Source organism: Ascidia mentula, chromosome 5, assembly GCF_947561715.1.
Source record: "Ascidia mentula chromosome 5, kaAscMent1.1, whole genome shotgun sequence".
In the NCBI taxonomy this organism is placed as follows: domain Eukaryota; kingdom Metazoa; phylum Chordata; class Ascidiacea; order Phlebobranchia; family Ascidiidae; genus Ascidia; species Ascidia mentula.
The window spans coordinates 3,007,414-3,029,736 of record NC_138570.1 but is presented as its reverse complement, the minus strand read 5'-3'; the positions used below and the strand labels follow the sequence as shown (position 1 = coordinate 3,029,736).

The 22,323-nt window shown below is 37.5% G+C and overlaps 5 protein-coding genes and 1 pseudogene across 5 annotated transcripts; 5 read left to right on the top strand and 1 right to left on the bottom strand.

Annotated features, from left to right (window-relative positions):
- The first annotated feature begins 589 nt into the window (after positions 1–589).
- Positions 590–3,927, top strand: LOC145902363 (cytochrome P450 2U1-like). Its single transcript, XM_082990300.1, has 9 exons — positions 590–979; positions 1,254–1,393; positions 1,631–1,733; positions 1,911–2,020; positions 2,126–2,247; positions 2,308–2,420; positions 2,631–2,775; positions 3,022–3,185; positions 3,385–3,927. Exons 1-9 carry the CDS (start codon positions 686–688, stop codon positions 3,703–3,705), a joined length of 1,512 nt encoding a protein of 503 aa, XP_082846426.1. The 5' UTR covers positions 590–685; the 3' UTR covers positions 3,706–3,927.
- A 624-nt stretch (positions 3,928–4,551) lies between these two features.
- LOC145902364 (cytochrome P450 2U1-like) lies at positions 4,552–8,469 on the top strand. The gene is made up of 9 exons (XM_082990301.1): positions 4,552–5,595; positions 5,692–5,831; positions 5,978–6,080; positions 6,177–6,286; positions 6,381–6,502; positions 6,563–6,675; positions 6,853–6,997; positions 7,319–7,482; positions 7,656–8,469. The coding sequence occupies exons 1-9, from the start codon at positions 5,302–5,304 to the stop codon at positions 7,974–7,976; spliced, it is 1,512 nt and encodes a 503-aa protein (XP_082846427.1). The 5' UTR covers positions 4,552–5,301; the 3' UTR covers positions 7,977–8,469.
- A 158-nt stretch (positions 8,470–8,627) lies between these two features.
- Positions 8,628–11,285, top strand: LOC145902365 (spermidine synthase-like). The gene is made up of 6 exons (XM_082990302.1): positions 8,628–8,864; positions 9,089–9,302; positions 9,576–9,729; positions 9,784–10,013; positions 10,282–10,404; positions 10,857–11,285. Exons 1-6 carry the CDS (start codon positions 8,734–8,736, stop codon positions 10,926–10,928), a joined length of 924 nt encoding a protein of 307 aa, XP_082846428.1. The 5' UTR covers positions 8,628–8,733; the 3' UTR covers positions 10,929–11,285.
- A 399-nt stretch (positions 11,286–11,684) lies between these two features.
- Positions 11,685–16,116, bottom strand: LOC145901913 (sodium-coupled monocarboxylate transporter 1-like; annotated as a pseudogene).
- Positions 16,117–17,164: 1,048 nt separating this feature from the next.
- LOC145903970 (transcription termination factor 4, mitochondrial-like) lies at positions 17,165–18,256 on the top strand. Its single transcript, XM_082992169.1, has one exon. The coding sequence runs from the start codon at positions 17,244–17,246 to the stop codon at positions 18,156–18,158; it is 915 nt and encodes a 304-aa protein (XP_082848295.1). The 5' UTR covers positions 17,165–17,243; the 3' UTR covers positions 18,159–18,256.
- On the top strand, positions 18,254–22,170 carry LOC145903968 (N-acetylglucosamine-6-sulfatase-like). Its single transcript, XM_082992168.1, has 11 exons — positions 18,254–18,456; positions 18,597–18,705; positions 18,904–19,058; positions 19,280–19,345; positions 19,406–19,504; positions 19,695–19,871; positions 20,124–20,325; positions 20,476–20,690; positions 20,851–20,955; positions 21,189–21,380; positions 21,591–22,170. Exons 1-11 carry the CDS (start codon positions 18,310–18,312, stop codon positions 21,753–21,755), a joined length of 1,632 nt encoding a protein of 543 aa, XP_082848294.1. The 5' UTR covers positions 18,254–18,309; the 3' UTR covers positions 21,756–22,170.
- The last annotated feature ends 153 nt before the right edge of the window (positions 22,171–22,323 follow it).

Below are 22,323 nucleotides of genomic sequence, written 5' to 3'. Positions count from 1 at the left end.
ATGCAGTACATCCACGATATGCAACATATAAGTTGTAGCATTCTTCAAAACAGTCCAATTAACTTGAATTTATTACATTTAGGTTATTGCATTTGAAGCCAAAGGGACCACTCCCAATGAGGCAGTGAAAATTTTTTTTCACGTTTTTCAGATGTACAATTTCTCCCATATTTCGTCTTAATTTCTACTTACTTCAGCCAATCCTATGTAACCCAAATATGTGAGGATGGCTTAATACGGGTCATTATCGTATATTAGTAGGTTCTATACGTTCACCACATTGATGAGAGGAGAAAAAATATGTGAAAGGTATCGCATTTGTATGTCACAGCCATGTGCAAGAGTCACAAACAAAGATGTCAACGACCTGCAAGGCGTCGCCCTCACCTGCCCACAAGTGCCTTTGGGTCAATCGATGACGTAGATATTTGTTTTGTGCCGGCGGCAAACAGCTTTGAGACTAGGGCAAAGGCAATTGCTTCAAGGTATTGTGTAACCCTGACAGACCGTGCTTTTTATAAAAAAGCCTTTTTTCTACTACGTCTATATAAACCTTGCCATCTCAAACATTTGGACAATCGAATAAGCGATTTGCTTACAAAGTGTTTTATTTTGTTGTTGAAACTGATTTGGTTTAATTTGTTACCAAAAATAGGTAATTACTGCCCTCAGAAACGTAAAAACAATGGAAGCGCCAAGGTTATTAGCTCAAAAATTATCAAGTGTCAATAATTTTGACATCGTACGAGTTCTATTGAGTTTGGCCGCCATACTGCTGGCTTATTTATGGTACAAGCGACCTCGAAACTTTCCTCCTGGACCAAGGGGCTTTCCCATCGTGGGCGTTCTGCCGCACATCAGGTCATCATTTGCACCCCGTGTGTATAGAAATTGGAGTAAATCCTACGGCCCAGTTGTTGGCGTTTCTATACCAACCACGAACTTGGTGGTGCTAAACGACTTTAACGTCATACAGGAGGTGAGAGTGCATTTTATTTTGGGGAGAACGATTTTTGTCCCTTGATGTGTGGAAATAATTTCAACGTGATGTATTTAACAAAAGTACTTGTTGGTGCACTGTAAGAGACTGACTGTTAAACAACTCTATTTGCACGAGCTTAATCTCGCTTCTTCAGGTGCTGCAAAACTTGCAAAGTCTCATCAAACAGTGCAGCACAAGTGCTTTAGTTATAGACCTGAGACTGTAGTTGTTGCCACACTATAATTTTTAAAATTTTATTTGTTCGTTGCAGGCACTGGTGAAAAATAAGGAAGACTTTTCAAGTCGACCTGCTCATCCGTTTGTGAAGGAATTCGTACAAGGGATATTGTTCCTTCCTTATGGTAAACACTGGGAGACGATGCGCAGGTTTGGGCTTAACACCATGAGAGGGTAAGCATTGTCTTTTATCATCGATGTATGGCGACAAAGCAGTCGGTTAATTTCTGAAATTTAAACTATAGACGTAAATTGGCGTTTGATTGGTTCATGTGTTACATTTTCACTTCACACGTCATTTATTTCTCTTTTTGGCAGTTCCCACATATTTGTTACTTATTTAACTTGTGCAGAGTGATACCTGAACCGATGCCTCAACATACTAAAACGTTACTTTGTCAACTGTTGTAGGTATGGAATGGGTAAGAAAAGCATGGAGGCGCGCATCCAGGAGGAACTTGGTTATTTGAACACAGCTATTGAGGAACAGGAAGGCAAAGCTTTTGATATGCGAGTAAGTTAATATTTTTTTATGACATAAATTGAAAATTTTTTAACTTACGCGAAGACAAACACCAACACATGCATGCATAGACTTTGTTTGTCGCTTTGCTTCAGAATGGGATGTTTTAATTTAATTGGATTGTTTCAACTTATCCCCAAAGAGTCACCAACAAACATTTCGTTTTAGATTCAACAAACCAACGCAGTTTCCAATATTATTTGCAGCATTGTCTTTGGGCAACGTTTTGAGTATGACGATCCACATTTCAAGGGCATCTTGGAAGCATTTGCTGAAAGGTATAAAGAAACAAAACAATTTTGTGTGTCCTGATCAACAGCTGATCAAGGAAACTGCTTGATTAAACTTTTTTATGAACTTGCATTAATTGCCTCTATTTTCAGTTTATCTGACCCGCAAATAATCAAAGCTATTTCGAAAATCCAGTTTTTCCCATTTTTAACCAAAGTTTCTGCGGTTTCCAAACCCGTCACTAAATTTCGCCGCAACACTAAAGAAATGTTCGGTAAGTGACGATAAAATCAAAATAATCTGAATCTCAAACTTCTCAAATACGTGTTCTCAGATTTTGTCTCGGACATCATTTCCAACCATGAAAAAACATTTGACGCAACTTCACTTCGTGACGTAATCGACGCTTACGTGGATGATATGAAGAAAGGCAAAAGTGGATTTTCTGTGAGTGTTGAAGAATATAATTCGATTTGGTCACAACCGAATCCTTATTCTGTGCCACGTTTCCACGTATTCTTAATTTTAATAAAAGAAAGAAAAATGTTTTTCCGTTGCGCGATCCATTTTATGAGAGATTCAATTGATTTCAACTTTACAATTGCTTAATTGTGTTTTTGGCTTTATATTCTAGCAGAATTTCTGTGTACATTTCAGGAAAAACATTTGCTTCATTACATCCGGGAGCTTTTTATGGCGGGTACAGAAACGACCACAACGACACTAAGATGGGCGGTTTTAGTTTTCCTTCATTATCCTGATATACAAACAAAAATTTTCGAAGAGATTACCAACGTTCTAGGTAAAACAGTAAAATATTTCGTTTTTAAAAATTGGGTGAATTTTCAAGAAACCTAAACTACATATCCTGCCACCCTCTTCTCAAAAGATGAGCGTTTGCATTAATTTATGTTTACTGATGAACCCTTACATGCAATATTTCCAAACTTACTTATACTTATTCTGTACATTTCACCATAACGTAGTATCCATCTTTTGGAATGTCCGTGTTTTAGACCATAGTTGTAAGAAATTTTCCAAACCCTAGGTGCAGACGGAGTTGTGTCTATGATCCATAAAGAAGAGCTCCAATACACACAGGCTTTTATCGAGGAGCTGTATCGTTTTAGAACCCTTGTTCCGCTTGCTTTGCAGCATTGCACATCCAGGGACACCTATTTACGTGGATATTTTATCCCTAAAAACACAGTGGTATGATCCTTTTGCCCAACTAATTGATTAATTTTCTGAGTTTAAGGACAATACAAACATCACAAAAGCGGCAGTTGTTTTTTCTCTGAATTAACAAGTATAATTAACGAAATAAATTTTGCGTTTTTTTTTTATAAATCTGGAATCGCTGCATATATTTTCGCACAATCTACAATTGATGAATGTTCTCACATTACAGGTTCAAGCAAACCTATGGGCCGTCCACAACGACCCAGAGTTGTTCCCACAACCCGACTTATTCAAACCCGAACGTCATCTCGACTCTCAAAGCCGATTCGTCAAATCTCGTCACGTGATTCCGTTTTCAGTCGGTCCACGTCACTGTCTCGGCGAACAACTGGCTCGGATGGAAGTCTTTATGTTTTTGGTCAACCTGGTTCAAAAATTCGAGTTTTTGCCAGATCCAGACGCACGGGAATTACCCGATATTGTGAATGGCGTATTGTTTGGAAATGTTTACGGTCCCTCTGTCTACAAAGTTGTTGCTAAACAACGTTGAAATAATAATTTTACAAATATATCTGTTGTAAATGGTTTGTGTCACGTAAGTTCGTAGAGTTGACATAGGTCAAACCATAGTAGATTCAATTCGTTCGTTATTATTTTATTGCTTCAGAAATGAATCTTTTATATACATAGATTATACGCAGCAGCCACTTTATATCGTGATTATGATGCATGCGCCATCTGCAAATACAGCAAAAAAATATACTATCGCACTTCACAAACCGTGATTGCTGGAAGATAGGATAGTAGTGTGCACTACACGTGTTGCAATGCACTTGCAGTTCCCATACCGGTAGATAAAAGTTATGGCAATGTGTGGAAAAACTATCAGAAAAAAGCCAAAGAGGTCTTCAGCAAGACGTTGAGGAAAGGTTTTGTTGCGAAAATCTCCTGCAATTAAATAACTAGAAATTACGACATGCGTTAAATACGTACAGTCGGCAATGTGTAAAATGCGTACGCTACATCGGTTAATCTGTAAAATACGTAGTCTATAATCGTTAGTATGTAAAATACGTATAACCGACAACGCGTAAAATACACAAATACTTTACATTAACGGAGATCGCAGAGGCAAGGCATTTATGACGCGTTCAAAGTCCAAATGATTTTCCAGCTCTTCATTGGTTTTCTGTGTTGCTGTAACCACGTGCCGCAAACAAAAGGTGAACGACCAGCAAACTGCTGTTTTACTCATCATGCGACACGGTTGACATGACACGTAAATATCGATGACGCTTGAAAACGTCTGTCGACCAGCGCCGACTGCACCTACGCTAGGGCAAAGGTAGTGTTTTGTCAAAAGGTTCTGATTTCGCTCGAACAAGTCGTGGTATGCCATGAACAGTCGTTGTGTATTAGTATCTGATGCGAGTTGTTGAGAATGAAGAGCTTTAGAGTAAAGCTTAAATGACTGCTGATATATAGCCTACGGTGTATTAGGCCATTAACAGTAGCCTATGCGTTCTTCGCTCGCTTTTGTCCGTGTGTATGTGCTGTGTTACGTAGGTGTCAATGTACACAGAATAGGTAAAAGCCCGTTCGCAGTTACCGATAAAAGCGCACTGCAAATTTCACTTGCCAAACAGTAGTAGAGCGCTCCTGTACTTTTTCTACCAAACGTTCCCGTTTTCATGTTACAATAGGTGCTGTGTTTGGCTGCATACGATTGTTATCTGCAAACGTCATTTGACATTAATTATGTAGTGCTTTCAATTTCGCAGCAAGGGAAGCAAATCTTAAATGTCGAGTTTGATGTGTTTATTAGGTTTTGACTATATAACCTTGTTAGTAATTTCAGAATAAATCACGTTAGTGTTTAAAATCACTTACTAAAATGTGCATTGTTCATTCTTTACGTCTTGTCCCTCCAACTTTACAATAACTGCATATCTTTGCATTTGTAGTTTATTGCTATTTTCACCACAAAAACTGGCCGATCAACTAACTGTTGCATCTATGGACATGATTTTAAACTTTTCTATTTGTTTGTGATGGTACAAGTTGCAGTTCTGTGTGCACATGCTGAAATAACATTCACACTCGATAACAGGTTGATTAATATCGTAGTTAATATACGTTTATCACAATGGAGGCATCAAGTTTACTTACTGAAAAAATAGTAAGCGTCTGTCATTTGAACATCACAAGATTTCTATTGAGTTTGGCCGCCATATTGTTGGCTTATTCCTGGTACAAACGACCTCGAAACTTTCCTCCTGGACCAAGAGGCTTTCCTATTGTGGGCGTCCTTCCACACATCAATGCATCGTTTAGACCCCGTGTGTTCAGGAGTTGGAGCAAATCCTACGGCCCAGTTGTAGGCGCTGCCTTGCCAACCAGGCACTTGGTGGTGCTGAACGATTTTGACGTCATACAGGAGGTGCGAGTGCAATCTTTACTTTTGGGCCGTTTAAATTATATCTATTCGCCATATTCGAGAGTGCGTTTTTATATTTTTACTTTTTTTTCTTTGCAGGCACTGGTGAAAAATAAAGAAGACTTTTCAAGTCGGCCTGTTCATCCGTTTGTGGAGGAATTCGTACAAGGGATATTGTTCCTTCCTTATGGTAAACACTGGGAGACGATGCGTAAATTTGGGCTAAACACCATGAGAGGGTAAGCGAGGGTTTTATGTAATTACCAAATTGCTGATCGGATTGTATCAGTTAACGTGTTGAATTAGGTGTTGATTTTTTGTTCTGCTCTCCGCGAATAAAAAGTATTGTTTCTGCTATGAAGAAGAGTTATTTTATAAACTACAGCTATGGAATGGGCAAGAAAAGCATGGAAGCTCGCATCCAGGAAGAACTTGGTTATTTAAATGCAGCCATTGAGCAACAGGGAGGCAAAGCTTTTGATATGCAAGTAAGGGACGTAAAGTTGGTCATCTGCTAGCCCGGTTGTTTTTACCGCCTTTTTCCAAGTTGTCATCAATAAACTTACCATGTAACTTCGTTTCAGATTCAAAAAACCAACGCAGTTTCCAATATTATTTGCAGCATTGTGTTTGGGCAACGGTTTGAGTATGACGATCCACATTTCAAGGGCATCTTGGAGGCATTTTCCGAGAGGTAGATACAAAAAAAGTTATACACAATGCAACATTATCATGCAGTAAAGGTTGATATTAATGATGAGTCAGTGTAGGTAAAAATATTTTTTCAGCCTTTCTAGTCCCACAATAATCCAGGGTCTCAGGATTGTGAGATTTTTTCCATTTCTAAGCAAAGTTTTTGCGATTTCCAAACCCATCAACAATTTTCGACGTGTTACTAAAGAAATGTTCGGTAAGTGACCAAAAAATCAAAATAGTCTGAATCTCTAACTTCTCAAATACATGTTGTTAGATTTTGTCTCGGACATCATTTCCAACCATGAAAAAACATTTGACGCAACTTCACTTCGTGACGTCATCGACGCTTACGTAGATGATATGAAGAAAGGCAAAAGCGGATTTACCGTGAGTGTTGGAAAATAAAACTCGATTTTAGCAAAATGATTTTTTTCAGCATTCGAACCAAACAAAAAACTGTTTTGATTGTGTGTATTTTGTTAGTAGGTTTGCCCTTGTATTGTTCATAGATGTATACACGTGACTCGTCACCTTTTGTCTCATACTAAAATTTGTAAATTTTAGGAAAAACATTTGCTTCATTACATCCGGGAGCTTTTTATGGCGGGTACAGAAACGACCACAACGACACTAAGATGGGCAGCTTTAGTTTTCCTTCATTATCCTGATATACAAGAAAAACTTTACGAAGAAATATTTAGCGTTCTGGGTAAACAAAACCGCTCCGTTTTTCAGAAGATATTATTTTCTTGTACACTTAAAAGCTATGTATACATTTTAATCTTTATAACAGAATCCTTGTTTATCATCACTATTGTCGTATATTGCACGTTCAAACAAACTGTTACGCATTTCACCTTGTGTAACACATGATTTGACATATTCGTCATTGTATCCTATCAGTTTTTGTAGGCCATTTAAGTTGTTTACCTTCATACATCGCTGGGCAAGTCCTTGAAAAAGGTTGAAAATAGATGTACTGCAATATATAAAGTGAGTAGTTGTACTGTAAACGCTTTCTAAACCCTAGGTGCAGACGGAGTTGTGTCTATGACTCACAAAGAAGAACTCCAATACACACAGGCCTTTATCGAGGAGCTGTATCGTTTTAGAACCATTGTTCCCCTTGCCCTGCCACATTGCACATCCAGGGACACCTATTTACGTGGATATTTTATCCCTAAAAACACAGTGGTATGATTTTGATTTTTTGAATTCGTCGCTTTGAGATTAAAAATAACTCAAGTACAACTAGGAAAATTGTGGTTGCTTTTATCTATACAGCAGCAGCCAAAGGTGTCTATTAAACGTGAAAATCGAAATCGATGCATGTTGGCTTTATGTTCTTACGTCAACAATTAATTTAGGTTCAAGCAAACCTATGGGCCGTCCACAACGACCCAGAGTTGTTCCCACAACCCGACTTATTCAAACCCGAACGTCATCTTGACTCTCAAAGCCGATTCGTCAAATCTCGTCACGTGATCCCATTCTCAGTCGGTCCACGTCACTGTCTCGGCGAACAACTGGCTCGGATGGAAGTCTTTATGTTTTTGGTCAACCTGGTTCAAAAGTTCGAGTTTTTGCCAGATCCAGACGCACGGGAATTACCCGATCTAGAAAAGGGGGCAATGTTTGGCCCCATTTATGCCCCTCCTGTTCACCAGCTTGTAGCCAAAATGCGTTGAAACCAATTTCTTCCTTTGTAATAATTTTTATACGTAGTGTAATTACACAACATGTTTATACGTAATTGTTCGTTTCCCACACAACGTTTGCATAGGTTTCTTTGCAAGACATTTCTTTCAAATGATGCTTTCGATGTTCTTTGCTTGACAAATGCATCTTTTATTTGAGTTGGCCCATATATACTATTTGAGCTGCGTAATTTGTCATAATGATGGGTCTCGTGTAACCGCCAAATCCGTCAAAACGAAATATCTACTAATCACCGAATTTGAAATATTTTGCTAAATTATCATGAGACCAAAATTAAAAAGTTGTTTTACTGATATCCGTTGTAACGTTTTTATTATATAATAAATGCATAAAAAATATAACATCTTTGTAAACACATCTCAACACATCTTCGAAACGTCCATGTCCATGTCCATGTTAAATTTTTAAACAAATAAAATTCATAGAAATCATACATACCTACTGTAGCAGCATGTGCGTTTGTTTTTTTGTTGCGTTGTTTGCGTTGTTTATTGTGTTTCACTAAATTTGGTCCCAATCGTATATAATTTACTGTGCTTAAAAGAGTGTGCCGTAGTTTGTCATGGCACGTCGATAGCACAATGCATAGTTTTTACATGGCAATATTTACGTAACACACGTGGACGTGGTGTTGGCGCTGGGAGGTCAGTTAAGGGAAACTGACATAAAATCAGACAACAGAGATTTTAGCTTTTTGTCACATTTGCTATAGGTTATTATAGACCAATGGACGAGTTAAAAGTAAACTGGTTTAGTGAGCTTAACACCTTGTGGCCAGGACAATGCATGTCTTTGGAAGTGGAAGAAGTTTTGTTTCATGAAAAGTCGAAGTACCAAGATGTACTTGTGTTCAAAAGGTATGATTTTTCATAAAATTGTCATTAATTCTAGTTCTGTTTCAATTTCCATCGATAAAAAAATGATTTTATCCAACAAAACAAATAATTCCCTACATGTACAAGAAAAAATTAATTTACTTGAAAATGTAAACTGTGAATGTAGCTTTTGGAATAGTATATCATAAAATACATTTGCCAGTATTTTTTTCTGTGTATATTGATGTTCTGTTTCTTTTTTTAAGCAAAGCATATGGTAATGTATTGGTTTTGGATGGAGTCATTCAGTGCACCGAGCGTGATGAGTTTTCATATCAGGAGCCAATCACCCACATCCCATTGTTTTCTCACCCTGACCCCAAAAGGGTGCTGGTTATAGGGGGTGGAGATGGAGGTGTAGTTAGGGAAGTTTTAAAGCATTCTTGCGTCCAAAGCATAACTCACTGTGAAATTGACAAAGTGAGGAAGTTTTTTTACTTTTATTGACATTATAATGAGTGTTGTTATGAATAGATTTACCTGGTTATTGCATAGTCTTTTGTAGGGTCTTAGATTGACTTTTTTGCATAAAATATTTCTTTGTTTTTTACACACAATTTGCCTTTCGGTTCATAGCTGGTCGATTCTTGTTGATTTTGTGCAAACATTACATTAAACTGTACTTGCCAATGAGATAAATTATGAAAATTAAATGGCGAATTATTGACATTAACAGCCAAACTCTTATTAAAGGTAGTCATTGAAGTGAGCAAAAAGTTTCTGCCCTCAATGGGGCAACATATGGATGACCCACGGGTGACACAACACATTGGTGATGGTGTTGCTTTCATGGAAAAGCACACCAACGAGTTTGATGTTATCATAACAGATTCCTCAGACCCACAAGGTGATTTATATTTTCACTCTCTGTTGACTGGTTTTTACGCCATATTTATAACAGGTCCAGCAGAAATGCTCTTCGAAAAACCGTATTTTGAATTGATGTCCAAAGCTCTTCGGCCCGGAGGGATTATTTGTACTCAGGGTGAATGTATGTGGCTTCACCTCAAACTAATATGTAAAGTCAAGAAATTTTGTGAGGGAATTTTTCCAAGTGTAGCATATGCATACAGTTCAATACCAACATATCCAAGTGGCCAGATTGGATACATGCTGTGCAGCCTTAACAAGGTAATCAAAGTCTTTGCATTTTAGAACCTTGAGTTTTATGCAACAGTTTTGTTTGTGATAATGTAGGCTGAGTGAAGTTTAAAAATGCAACAGAAATTAACAAGTAATTAATTCAGATAATACAAAAATTTTATTTTGTTTCATAGGTCCAAAATAAACGTAGTTAACAGCCTGTTTCTGTAATGAACACGCCACTAAAACTTATCCATTTTACCAGTAATAACATCCCCTTTAATGTCACACCAGTAAATTCAAGCTTATTTTGTAGGATGTTGACTTTGCCAACCCCTGCCGTGCAGTTACTCCGGAAGAGGTGACTTCCATGTCGTTACGTTACTACAATCACGACGTCCACAAAGCCTCCTTCGTCCTTCCACAGTTCGCCAAAGCGGTAAGATTTCAATGTTCGTGATTTTAAACCGTGCCAGGACGTGTGTGGTTTTCATTCCTTTGCGGTTCTTACAAATGTCGCTTTTTTTTCTTACTTTTAAGTTTAGCTACCCTAACGTGCATTTCAAAAGCGTAGTTAATATTTACGCTTATGTGGTATAACTTGCACAATTGTCGTGTTAAAGTGAGTATAGTTTACACAAACATTTATACACACGAATCACGTGGCAGGAGGTTGATTTAACGTGGGCCCTATAAGTTCCAGTGGGCACAATAAGAAACTACTTGCTGCATTGTATTACAGTGGCGTTATCTCAAAACCAAACACTTTTATTTCCTAATACCCATAAAACATGTACAGCCACAAATAAAATCTGCTGTCTGCTCCATGGTGAGCACCGAAATTGTTTCGTAAGACAAACAAAAATTAACCAACATGATACACTTTCGCAGGCGTTGGAGAACAATAACGCCGACTCGTGTGGTGCGTATTTAATTAATCAAGGATCTGACTACGAAGACTGACTCGGGTTGCTTTCAAACGATGCTACGACCCGAGTGTCAATTTCCTTGAAGTTTTAGCTAGACTGTTACATTATTGTTATTATAGTTACTGCGTTAATGACATTCGTAATAGAAGGGTGATAAAAACTTGGATTTTAACTTGCTTGGTGTGTTTTGGAAACTTCGCCATGCGGTCGTGTGTAATTTTGACGAACTGTCGGCCGCCGCGTTTATAAAACGTTGCAATATGGAACATAATACTGCCAGTGACTCGATGAAGGTTGCTTTAAAATAGAACTTGCCTCAAAGGTTTTGTTCCAGTTTTGAATGTTCGTATTACCTTTGTCTTTCGTACAAGAAAAGTTCTTATTCATCAGAGACTATGTTTGTTGGTTTATGTGTTGTTTTGGGGTTTATGAAAGCCGCTTAAGGTACCAGGAAAATCGAACAGCTTTTTTGTGTCAATAGTTTTGGGCTTTAGCTTTGTTAGGCAGGTGTGTGTTTCTATAGACACCGATTGACAACAAAGCAACGCGCGATTTTTTTGGTAAAAAACAACGAAATCGCGAGGAAAAGTAAATCGTCTTTTGATATTGATTGTTTTCCTTTGAGATTATACGTACCACTTTGACGAGATTTTGTTTGCAGCGTTAGGTTACAGTGCACCATCTGTCGAAATTACACAAATCTCCGTTCTTACATTTTCTGTACGGACTTTGGATTTAATGTAACCTTTTTAAAAGCAGCAGCAACAGTATCTATTCAATTAACTTTGGATTAGTTGTCATGCGTGAGAAATTGTTTTTGGTTCGTCTCAGTTCCAAGCACGTTTTCCGCATCATTATCCGCAACGAGCTCGTTTAGTTTGATTGCTGCCTCCTTATCTCGTGAATAATCAATGCCAAAGCGGAGAGTTTCCAAAACCTGCAACGTCGTAAGGACTTGACAGTCGTTGTTTTCTGCATTCAGTGCCAAACATTACCTTTTTTGGCATCCATTTGAAGACTGGGTGATCGAAAAACGCAAGAGTGACACCATGTGGTAGTTCTTTTGGATTTTGAAACCCTGAATAATTTAAAGTCAGATAATAAATGTGCATATAGTTGGATACAACACCAGTATACGTTTGTCAGCTGTTTTCACGATACAGTTGAATACGAAATAATAATAGGTTTACATTGAAAGAGCAAGACTTCGACTGGTGAGATACCCACCTGTTATGAGTGACACAACATTTCCGACAAAAAGGGCCACTAAAAATCCGAGGCAAGGATAATATGCGTATGACAGAGAAATAAAATCAGCTATTAGTGGTCGGTTGTCGTCGATTGCAGTTATGCTCGGACCAGCTGTGGAAGAGAAGAATGAATGGTAAAATGGTTCTGTTTTTATGCGCTTTCCTTGGCTACAACAATTTAAGCATTAGGATGTTGCCGGAGCAATTAGTAATTAAATGCCATGACATTTGCTGCATTTGTTTTATAAAAGAAGTTGGGATTCATTTTTCTGTATAAACTAAATCCTTGTATTCACCTATACTAGTGACATCACTGACGTGGACGTAGGTAACATTTCCGTCGTCATAAACGCAGTCGGATATTTGTAACTCCATTTTTCTTGTGAAGCGATTTGGCACTGGATAATAGATTTTTCCCACAACACAGGACGTAGTAGCAAATAATCCACTCACCACTCCACATATTGAACCCTAATTAATCACATTATAATCAGTTTGTGCTTTGCTATATATCAGTTCACTACAGATCAATGTTTCTTAACCTTTTTTGGATCGCGAACCCCTAAAACATTCTTTGAAAAGCTATGGACCCCTTTGCAAGAAACACATTGCAAATGTCGAAAAATTAAAATTCGTGGACAGTAAAACCTTATGGACAAAGGAAAATATGTGGATTTTCGGAATAATTTTATTTCGTTTCATGGACCCCTTAATGTATCTTCTCGGACCCCTTGGGGGTTCATGGACCCCAGGTTAAGAACCCCTGCTATAGATGAACTTTGCATTACATATAATAATCGCGCTGTGCAAATATATTTTGGCTGAACTGCGATTGACGAAGTAGAAATTTTGAATGTACTCGGTGCAATTGTAAAACAAATTTGTATTAATTTTAGAAAATTAGGATATACAAAACTCGTTGAAACATTGTAAGGTTACCAACAACTTACAACGTGTTTTCTCATCAATCTTGATTTGAATTAAAACTTGTTTTCAATTAAGAAATAAAAACACAGGACCGAAGAATATATAGTTTGTTGTTTCGCTTACCATGGAGTTCACCCAGGGAAAACCCCACCCCATCGTGAAAAGCCCCAAAATTGGACCAAGTATGATTCCATTAACACTCAGTGAGGCTGTAAGAACATCAACCATGTTCGCAGTGAGTCCGACCATTCCCAGACACAAACAACCATAGAAAATCACCAGAAGCTGTAAAACAATTCGAATCATCTTAGAGAAAAACAATAGCCGACAAAAATACATTATATTACGCAGTCGGTATCGAAACCACGTATGCGATACGTTTTTCGCATCGGCAAAGGCATTTTTCACAGGGCATACTTTTGACATCCAAATTTCTTAGGTGTTTGTAAGAATTTTCAGGGGCTTGAAGTAGTCCTCCAATGTAACTGCTGCCATTGCGTTGATCGCCGATGAGAAAGTGCTAAAAACATTGCTGCGGGTAAGGGGGAAACCCCAATTCTATGTACAGACGGAATGGTTTGACTTACGTTTTTCCAGTCGACTAAAGAAATTACATAACATACTATTGACCTCCATATTTTCAAATTATTTTCCCAAACTTACCTCAGTGTACCACTGAAGGCGCAAGAGATGTACACACCAGGCAGTCCTGGAAATTGATGCAAAATATCCATGACAAAGTAGGGCATAAGTTGGTCGTTGGCCTTCACCCATCCAGCAGAGTATGGGTCGCAATGAGCGTAAAAGGCAAACATTGTTAATCCACCAATTCCAGCAAGAGAGATGATTACCATGATAAAGAGACCGTGGAGGTACACGGCCCTGTAATAAAGATCCAATAGTGGAATTCAAACAGTACCCTGTACGTAAAAGCGTTTTAGATATTTGAGGTCATTATTGACTTAAAAAAAAAACCCATGCACTATATATTTATAAGTGTAAACTTTTTACATTTTCGCGTGCGTTTCGTTTTTGCAGCAGAGATACCTCTGTACCACAGTCTGGGTTACACCATATTGGGCTGACCAGTAAAAACTTCCCCCGAACAAGGTTGACCAGAATGTGTGTCGAATGCGCGGGTCCAACTCAAAACTACAAACAAATTGTTAAATTGCATAGATAATTTTCTGGGGAATTAATTTTAAACGCAAACATAACAATATAATAAACATTTGCCGTTCCCGTAAGCACAGAATTTAGCCTACATGTATCGCTAATTCATGTTAGTATTTACACTTACTGGTTAAAGTCGATTCTTCCGTGATCCTGTGCAATGCTAAACACTCTTGTGAAACCTCCAACGGCCGAACTCCCCTGTATTATAACAGCCAAAAACCCAACACACATTATTATACACTGAAACACGTCCGTCCATACAACAGCCTTCAAACCGCCGAGGGAGGTGTAGATTGTACAAACGATGCCGGTTGTGAAAACCGCTGCCCATAGGTTTAAACCGGTCACTGTAGAATTGGTGAATATAAATCTCCCTTTTATACATGGTTAGCTACTCAATATGGTAAAATTAAGTCCTGCAAACTAACGTTCCTCAAGATACACAATATAATTAAAAATGTCCGCTTTCAATTTGTTTTCTTCAGATAACAAAACGTTCGACAACATGTTGTACCTTCATTTAGTGCCAGTGCAGGAGCGTAGATAGCAAACCCACAATACATAATCTGGTTGATGATGAATATTGTGGATCAAAACCTCATTTCCAAGTACTGGATAAGAAACAAATCATGGCCCATTATGAGTGAAACTAAACAACATGTTTGGCGGAGAAAAGGTCGTTTTAAAGTGAAAAAATAATCAAAGCTTGTTTCATGAAACACAAGCGTTACGTTCAAACTATTTTACAATTCGTAATAAATACAAGTTATTAATCGGCATAACATAGCATACATCTGCTTTACGTACACACCTCGTAAGTGCTTGTGATGTTCAAACGACAAAACAAAGGAATATAGATCTCTGACGTAACAATGGCAAGTATGATGAAAGATAAAATGTAGAATGCGTACATTGTCCCGTAAACATAAAACTCTGCTGGTAATCCGACGACTCAAAAACGACAACATTTGAAGGTAAGATGAAATAAATGACGGAATTGCGACAAACTTTTTTTAAATTTAACAATGCTGGAAAAAGTAAATCACGAAAATGAAATATTCAACTTACTTGTAATGGCTGACATGAAACCGGCAGTTAGCGAGAAGGCAACCGGAAGTCCATGCATTTTTCTTCCTCCCATCAAATTGTGATCCGCATCTCCCGTCTTGCCCCTCACGGCAAAGAACAACCCGATTCCGCCAGAAACAAGAAAAACTACTCCGCAAACAAGATAGTCCCAGACTGTGAGTATGTGAAACGACTTCTGCATTCTTGGTCGTATTTGAGCATTAGCTTCTGCTAACATAACAAGAAACTGTAACTTTATAAGAATCATAACGTTGCATGGAATGGAAAGATGGGAACACTCTCTGTAACTTTAGTTTATCCACTTTATAGGTCTGACGAAATTATTGTGAATCAAAAAATTTTATATCCACCGTAATGGTTTGATGGTCATACAGTTGGACTGTAATTAAATAACCTAACAGTGTCTCCTAATCTTGTTACTTTTCCTGTCCTGTCAGGAGAATGCCCTTAGTTGCTAACAAAATAGTCCAAATAAAAGCTGCTCCACTTTAATATCGGCAAACAGTTAACGGTCTTTGTAATGTTCTGTACATTTTCACTGTGTTGTCACATCGCCAACCGTGCCAATTCTAAATTACAATGTGACACATGCCTGGACTTACCACCAACAAACGCCCAAGGGCAAACAACATGCGAAAGAGCCCCATGCAGTTGTTGAGAATGTGCAAAAATGTGATTTAGTAGGAGTATAGGAGTCTAATTGTAATTAAATGTTTTCATGTATAGCTCACCATTTTTCGCCACAACCCTGTCTATAAACGCTATTTTATCCACAGTCATTTCAACTACGTAAAGCACGCAAACAGCTTTTGCTTGGTACCCAACAATTTTACATTCCTTTAGCTTATTCAAAATGTAATTTAAGCTGTGTGTGTATTGCTTGAAGATACCCTTGCAAATTGTCTAGTGCGATTTCGTTCCAAAAAAACAAAGCTTATATTCACATAATCAAATGTTCAGACGCCTTACGTGAAAAACTTCGATCGAAATGCTAAACAGTCACATCAAAATATATTGCTGTACGCCAATTCTAAAGTTCTTCTTTGCCTTTTACGTGCCGAAGCTGCATAGGCTATATGCTATTTCCTTTTTTAGATCATGAGCACGTATTGGCATTGCTATCCCCATGCTTCGCATTGAAATTTGAGCTAAATTCTTTGAATTTTACTTTACAACAATTTCCGGTGAAATTTATTGGTAGGTGGCCATATCTACTTCAGACGAAAAAGCGTATTTCATTATTACTATAATTTCTAAACGTGGTGTTTATCTATGTATCGTAAGTAAATCAAAATACGTACCAAGGGTAATTATTTTATCAGCCATGTCAAAAAGTACCACTGTTAATGGTGTAATATACCTTTATTTCTGTGTGAATTTGTTGCCAAAAAATTTGCGCAAGAATGGATATCGTAAAATTTGCTGACGCATTATCTGTGAATGACAAAGCAAGACTGCACTGAGCGCGTGACTGCGACTGCGGCAACGCAACCGAGAATTTATCCAGTTTGTTTGTCGTTCTATCTGCCCATTGTGTGCAAAATGCCCGCAACCAAATTGCGCCGCTACCGAAACAGCAAACATAGGAGCTTGATACGCATTGTACCAAGACAACAGTGTGCTCAGCTTAACTTATATTGGCGTGTAACGATCAAAAAGTGCCAATGGTGTGACGAGACAACTGCATCGTTTGGGTTTATTGTCTCTATCGTAAAATATGTTATATTTTTCTAGATTGGCGTAAATCTCAGGTGTACTCGATATATTCTTATAATAAAGTATATAATAGAATTTTGCTATACATACTTCATATTTTTTCTCCAGGAAAGCCATTTTTACAATTATTACAGATATTTGCAATTGTTGCAAGTGCCTTCTGTGTTTTGTAACATGCATTGGCAGTAACCATGTGGAGGGGACACTGCATAAAAAAACTTCTTCCATTTTCCCAACAACTCTGCGTTTCAGCACCAGGTGTGCGTCAGTTCTCGTCCGAGCTAATTGTAGAAGATGAGTTTTTTAAACCTTTAAACAGTAATCCAGAAATATCCAATGAAGCCACAATTGAAAAAATACAGCAGTTGGTTGCACCAGAAGGGGAATTTGGGTTGACTTCGAGTATGATTTCGCATGCTATTAAAAAATGCCCAGATCTTCTCACTTTGCGACCAATAGACATTGCAAGTCGTCTTAAAACTTTACAAATTCATCTCAACACAGAAGAGATGCATCAAATGCTAATAAGCTCACCCCAGACTTTAATGGTTCCCGGTGATAAACTGAAGAAACAGGTTGAAAAACTCCTTGATACCAGTGGGCTAACTCGAAAGGAAGTCAGGTCACTTTTATTATACTCCGGACAATATTTTAATAATTATGTGCAGTCGAAGAAGAAACTAGACTACCTACATTTAATAATTGGAGAAACTGACTATGATGTAAAAACACTTATTTCTGTTGCAAACGTGCAATTGGAACACATGAAAGTTCGACATGAGTTTCTGAGTCGCAGGGGCCAGCACTTCGCCCCTGATAGGCATGGAAGCACAAAAATAGTAAATCCCACTGTACCAGAAATGATTTTGTCGTCAGATAAATATTTCTGTGAAAAAGTTGCTTTCTGTGACCAGGAGGAGTTCAACCTTTTTTGCAAAATATTCCAACATGAAGAAGACCTATTAAAATTTGATTTGGGAAGAGAGGAGTTTAGTGAAGAGGATGATACGCCATCTGATTTTGCTGACATGTTAATTCAAACTTTAAAAGGGGGGGAATTGGTAAAGGGACAGTTAAATGCCCCAAGCACGCCAACCACACAATAAGGTCCACCATTTTTGTATGTTTAAAATTGTGTTGCCATTTTTTTGCATATTGCGCTTTCGTTTGAACTTAACATATGTTTCTTATGCTAGGCAATTGCTTCTTAGGTAAAAAGTATACCTCGCCACAGTGTAGTTTTTGTCCTAATTCATCATGGGCTTAGTGTCAGCCCTGGTGTTGTGCATAACCTTTTCGGCTGTTTTGGCGAATGATAAACCTGGGCAAGACATATCTGTTCAGCATCCTCCCAACATAGTGTTTATCTTAACAGATGACCAGGATGAAATCTTGGGGGGTATGGTAAGTTATCCCAAACTGTTTATACCTGAAATTTGTTAACTATGACAGTGTACAATTGCACTAACAAATTAGGCATTCACATTTCCAATATGTTGTTTTGCAATTTGGTAAAATATTTATCGTGTTTAATTTTTTTGTAGTCCCCAATGGAAAATGTTCGAAAGCTTCTTCAAGAACAAGGAACTACTTTTTCCAACATGTTTACCTCCACCCCAATTTGTTGCCCTAGTCGTGCAAGTATTCTGACAGGTATTGCTAACAATTTTGGGCCTGAAATCGTGATAATATGAAGTTTTAACTGAAAAATTTGGTCCAGTTTTTTAGTTACATATTCTGTGGTTAATATTCATGTTTAAACATAATCGCTTGCAAAACCTCATTTACTACCACATTACCTTCATGCAATCCTAAAATATTCCAGAAAATTTATGATAAACTTTATGTTAGGTCAGTACTCTCACAACCATGACACGGTCAACAACAGCATTAGCGGAAATTGCAGTAGTCCTTACTGGCAAAAAACTGCTGAACAAAACACCTTTGCTGTATCTGCACGGTTAGCTGGATACAAAACCTATTTTGCAGGAAAATATTTGAATCAGGTAATGATATGACAAATTTGTGAAAAGTATCAACAAAAACACAATGAGCAATTAACAAAAACAAAGCACATTGAGTCAAGATAATTATTAAAATGTTGAATATGCAGCTAATTGCTGCAAAAAAAGTGCTGAGTAGTTAGGTTTGCACTTATTAAAAATAGTTGAATATTCCCTTTGTAAAGTATGACTCTCATGTTGTATTTAGTATCGTTTGATTTTAGTACGGGACACATGGTGCTGGTGGACCACAACATGTTCCATCTGGATGGGATGAGTGGTTTGGTCTTGTAAGCAACATTTTTATGCAAATAACACAACATTAAGTTATTGACATTATGACTATGCAGGTTGGCAACTCCAAATACTACAATTACACAATTTCGGACAATGGTGTACCTGTCAGTCATGGTGATTCCTACAAAACAGATTATTTAACAGACCTCCTGGTAAGTAATAAAAATCACCCACACACTTTAAGTTTTTTTTAACCACAATTACTTTCTTATCAAAAAAATCTCATTAAAAATTGGAAATGAATCGTTTCAATTAATAAGTTGTTTTGTGACGGTTATCATGATGAACCCATCAACAAAAACCCAACAGAGTTTCAGCACATGCAGAACTAGTTATTTGTAGGCCAACAAGTCGAGTGAATTTATAAAATCACACATGGCAACAAATTTCCTCGATCCGTTTCTGATGATGATTTCCACTCCTGCCCCCCACAGTCCTTGGAATACAGCCCCACAATTCTCAAATCGTTACTTAAACATGTCAGCTCCAAGAGGTGGAAGTTTCAACGCCAATGGCCAGGTAATTTTAAAAACACATTTAAATGCACTATAAACAGGAAGGTGCCCTGTTACCGCCATGTTTTCAAGATTTGTACTTTTTTGAAGAAAAATGTTTAATTTTTGGAATGTCTGTAAAAATGTTTATTTCGAGAAAGCCTATGTTTTAGACTTGATTTTTTATTTGTTTTTGCATTTGGCTCCAATAATATGAAATGTTTTTGACAAATGTCCACTTTTTTATTGTGGGAAAAATTTTTTTTTTACTTTTCAGGACAAACATTGGTTGCTGAGGCAAGCCACCAACCCCATGGTGGATAATTCCATTAAGTATCTAGACAATGCCTTCCGTAAGCGCTGGCAAACCCTACTCTCGGTCGATGACTTGGTGAAGAAAGTAGTTGATGCGTTAAGTGACAGTGGAGAATTGGACAACACATATATTATATATTCTTCTGACAATGGATACCATCTTGGTAGGAAAAATATACCTATTGATATCTGTTTGTTATTCTTGTGTCCGAACAATACCTTTGTTAATAATGTAGTTTTTCTTCTTTTCATGTTTTTGTTTGAGAATCAGAAATTTTGTCATGTTGTAATGTAAATGTTGAATCATGTTTTAGGTCAATTTTCCCTTCCCATTGACAAACGACAGCTTTATGAAACCGACGTCAGAGTTCCACTTGTTATTAGAGGCCCTGGTGTCTCAAAGAACATCACACGACATGAGTTGGCGGTTAACATCGATATTGCACCAACCATCACTGATATATCAAAAGGTGGAAAAGGAACGTTTCCAGCAACTATGGATGGATTGTCTCTTGTTCCTTTGTTTAATGTATGTAGTATTTTTATGTATGGTTTGCATTGTTGTTTAAGAATGTGTTGGGCAAGTGTTGTTTAACGACCAATGTAAAAAGTAAGTTTTGTTTTGCAAGAATATGGAAGTAGTTATCTTTATTAATGTGATCGTGGCGGTACACACAATTTGTTCTCAGGTGAGTAGCAAGCCGAAATGGAGGACAGATTTCCTGGTGGAATACCAGGGTGAAGGAAGCACAAAACCACCTCCTGGATGTCCACATGGGAGTGCTGGAGAATCAGTAAGTTTCCTGGATACTCAAACAAGGGGTATTTTGTGTAAAAAGTATATTTTTTATTTATTTTCAACCTTACCCTGTTAGCTATGTATGGAACCTCCTATGCCTTTTTTTTGGCAAAAACGTTTGTTGTTATGAATGGCTAAATCTTTGTTTATTGTGTTACAAAAAAACCTTTGTACCAAGGTCAAAATAAGATATTCACTAGTTTAATTCTCGCCAATATGAAATTTTAGCAATGTTTTCCTGATTGTGTGTGTGAGGATGCTTTCAACAACACGTACAGTTGCGTCCGAACAATCGACTTTCAAGGAAAAGTTGACATGATGTACTGCGAGTTTACGGACACAGAAACTTTTGTGGAGATCTATGACCACACGACTGACCCCTATCAGTTGAAAAACATCAGAAATTCTGTTAACCCACAGGTCTGTTGATTTACAAAGTTTACCTATTTATTTTCTGTATAAAACCCGCGGGTAATGCATCATGTGCTTCATTGAAGGAGAAACATTTTCAAAATTTGGTTTTGCTGCAATTTCTCTAGTATGTCATATTTTGTATATCTGGCGAATTCATTTCAAATAGCAAAACAAAACTTTTTAAATAAAGCCATGATTAAATTTGTTTTGCTACAGGTTTTGGTAAAAATGAACCAAAGGCTAATTGCACTGGGTGCGTGTACTGGAAAAACATGTCGAACATCGTATTACCATCAGACGTACTTCAGTAGGTTCGTGCAATGGACAGTGCGGACATTCACTTACCTTACAAATCAAGTGTTGTTGTTTACTTCCTTATAAATTTATTCTCATCTATTTCCTTGTGCCAAAGCATCAAACCGTTTTGATTCATTTTCGTATGTAATGCACATACCTGTATATTATAGATCTATTACACACATTATATTTTTCTGCCATGTATGCTGCAAAAAAAGTTGTGTTTGTTTCTTTCAACTTGAAATATTTTCATATCTACATTTGTGTTTTTGGTATTGCTACAACCTTGTTGTTTGTCTCCTAATGGCCACAGGGCAAACTGTTGAAGTTTTTTTCCATTTACCCCTGATTGTGCAATGATTTATTTTTTGAGTTGTTTTGTATATTTTTGTCCATTGTATGACATTGAAGCAGACTGCAATATATTGTTATAATCAACCTCACAATCACATAGCTATTCTTCATAACTCTGATACAGTGATTACAAGAAGGCAGTGTTCTGGATGTTTGTCGCAGTTTGTTTAACAGTTCATTTGACAACTTCCAAATATGTACGTTTGACATGCAGAAAAAAGCAATAAGTTTTACAACATTTCCATGGAAAAAAAGATTTCTGTAGACGTTCAGGTTTCTCTAAGGCTACTTTGTGAAG

Bases quoted from the DNA above. Each gene is read 5' to 3' on its own strand.
- LOC145902363 (XM_082990300.1), top strand. From the start codon at position 686: ATGGAAGCGCCAAGGTTATTAGCTCAAAAATTATCAAGTGTCAATAAT. The intron at 980-1,253 runs GTGAGAGTGCAT...TGTTCGTTGCAG, and splicing joins ACTTTAACGTCATACAGGAG to GCACTGGTGAAAAATAAGGA. The intron at 1,394-1,630 runs GTAAGCATTGTC...CAACTGTTGTAG, and splicing joins GGGCTTAACACCATGAGAGG to GTATGGAATGGGTAAGAAAA.
- LOC145903968 (XM_082992168.1), top strand. From the start codon at position 18,310: ATGGGCTTAGTGTCAGCCCTGGTGTTGTGCATAACCTTTTCGGCTGTT. The intron at 19,505-19,694 runs GTAAGTAATAAA...AGTTATTTGTAG, and splicing joins ATTATTTAACAGACCTCCTG to GCCAACAAGTCGAGTGAATT. The intron at 20,691-20,850 runs GTATGTAGTATT...ATTTGTTCTCAG, and splicing joins CTCTTGTTCCTTTGTTTAAT to GTGAGTAGCAAGCCGAAATG.
- LOC145903970 (XM_082992169.1), top strand. From the start codon at position 17,244: ATGTGGAGGGGACACTGCATAAAAAAACTTCTTCCATTTTCCCAACAA.
- LOC145902365 (XM_082990302.1), top strand. From the start codon at position 8,734: ATGGACGAGTTAAAAGTAAACTGGTTTAGTGAGCTTAACACCTTGTGG. The intron at 9,730-9,783 runs GTGATTTATATT...TATTTATAACAG, and splicing joins AGATTCCTCAGACCCACAAG to GTCCAGCAGAAATGCTCTTC. The intron at 10,405-10,856 runs GTAAGATTTCAA...ACACTTTCGCAG, and splicing joins TTCCACAGTTCGCCAAAGCG to GCGTTGGAGAACAATAACGC.
- LOC145902364 (XM_082990301.1), top strand. From the start codon at position 5,302: ATGGAGGCATCAAGTTTACTTACTGAAAAAATAGTAAGCGTCTGTCAT. The intron at 5,832-5,977 runs GTAAGCGAGGGT...TATAAACTACAG, and splicing joins GGGCTAAACACCATGAGAGG to CTATGGAATGGGCAAGAAAA. The intron at 7,483-7,655 runs GTATGATTTTGA...CAATTAATTTAG, and splicing joins TTATCCCTAAAAACACAGTG to GTTCAAGCAAACCTATGGGC.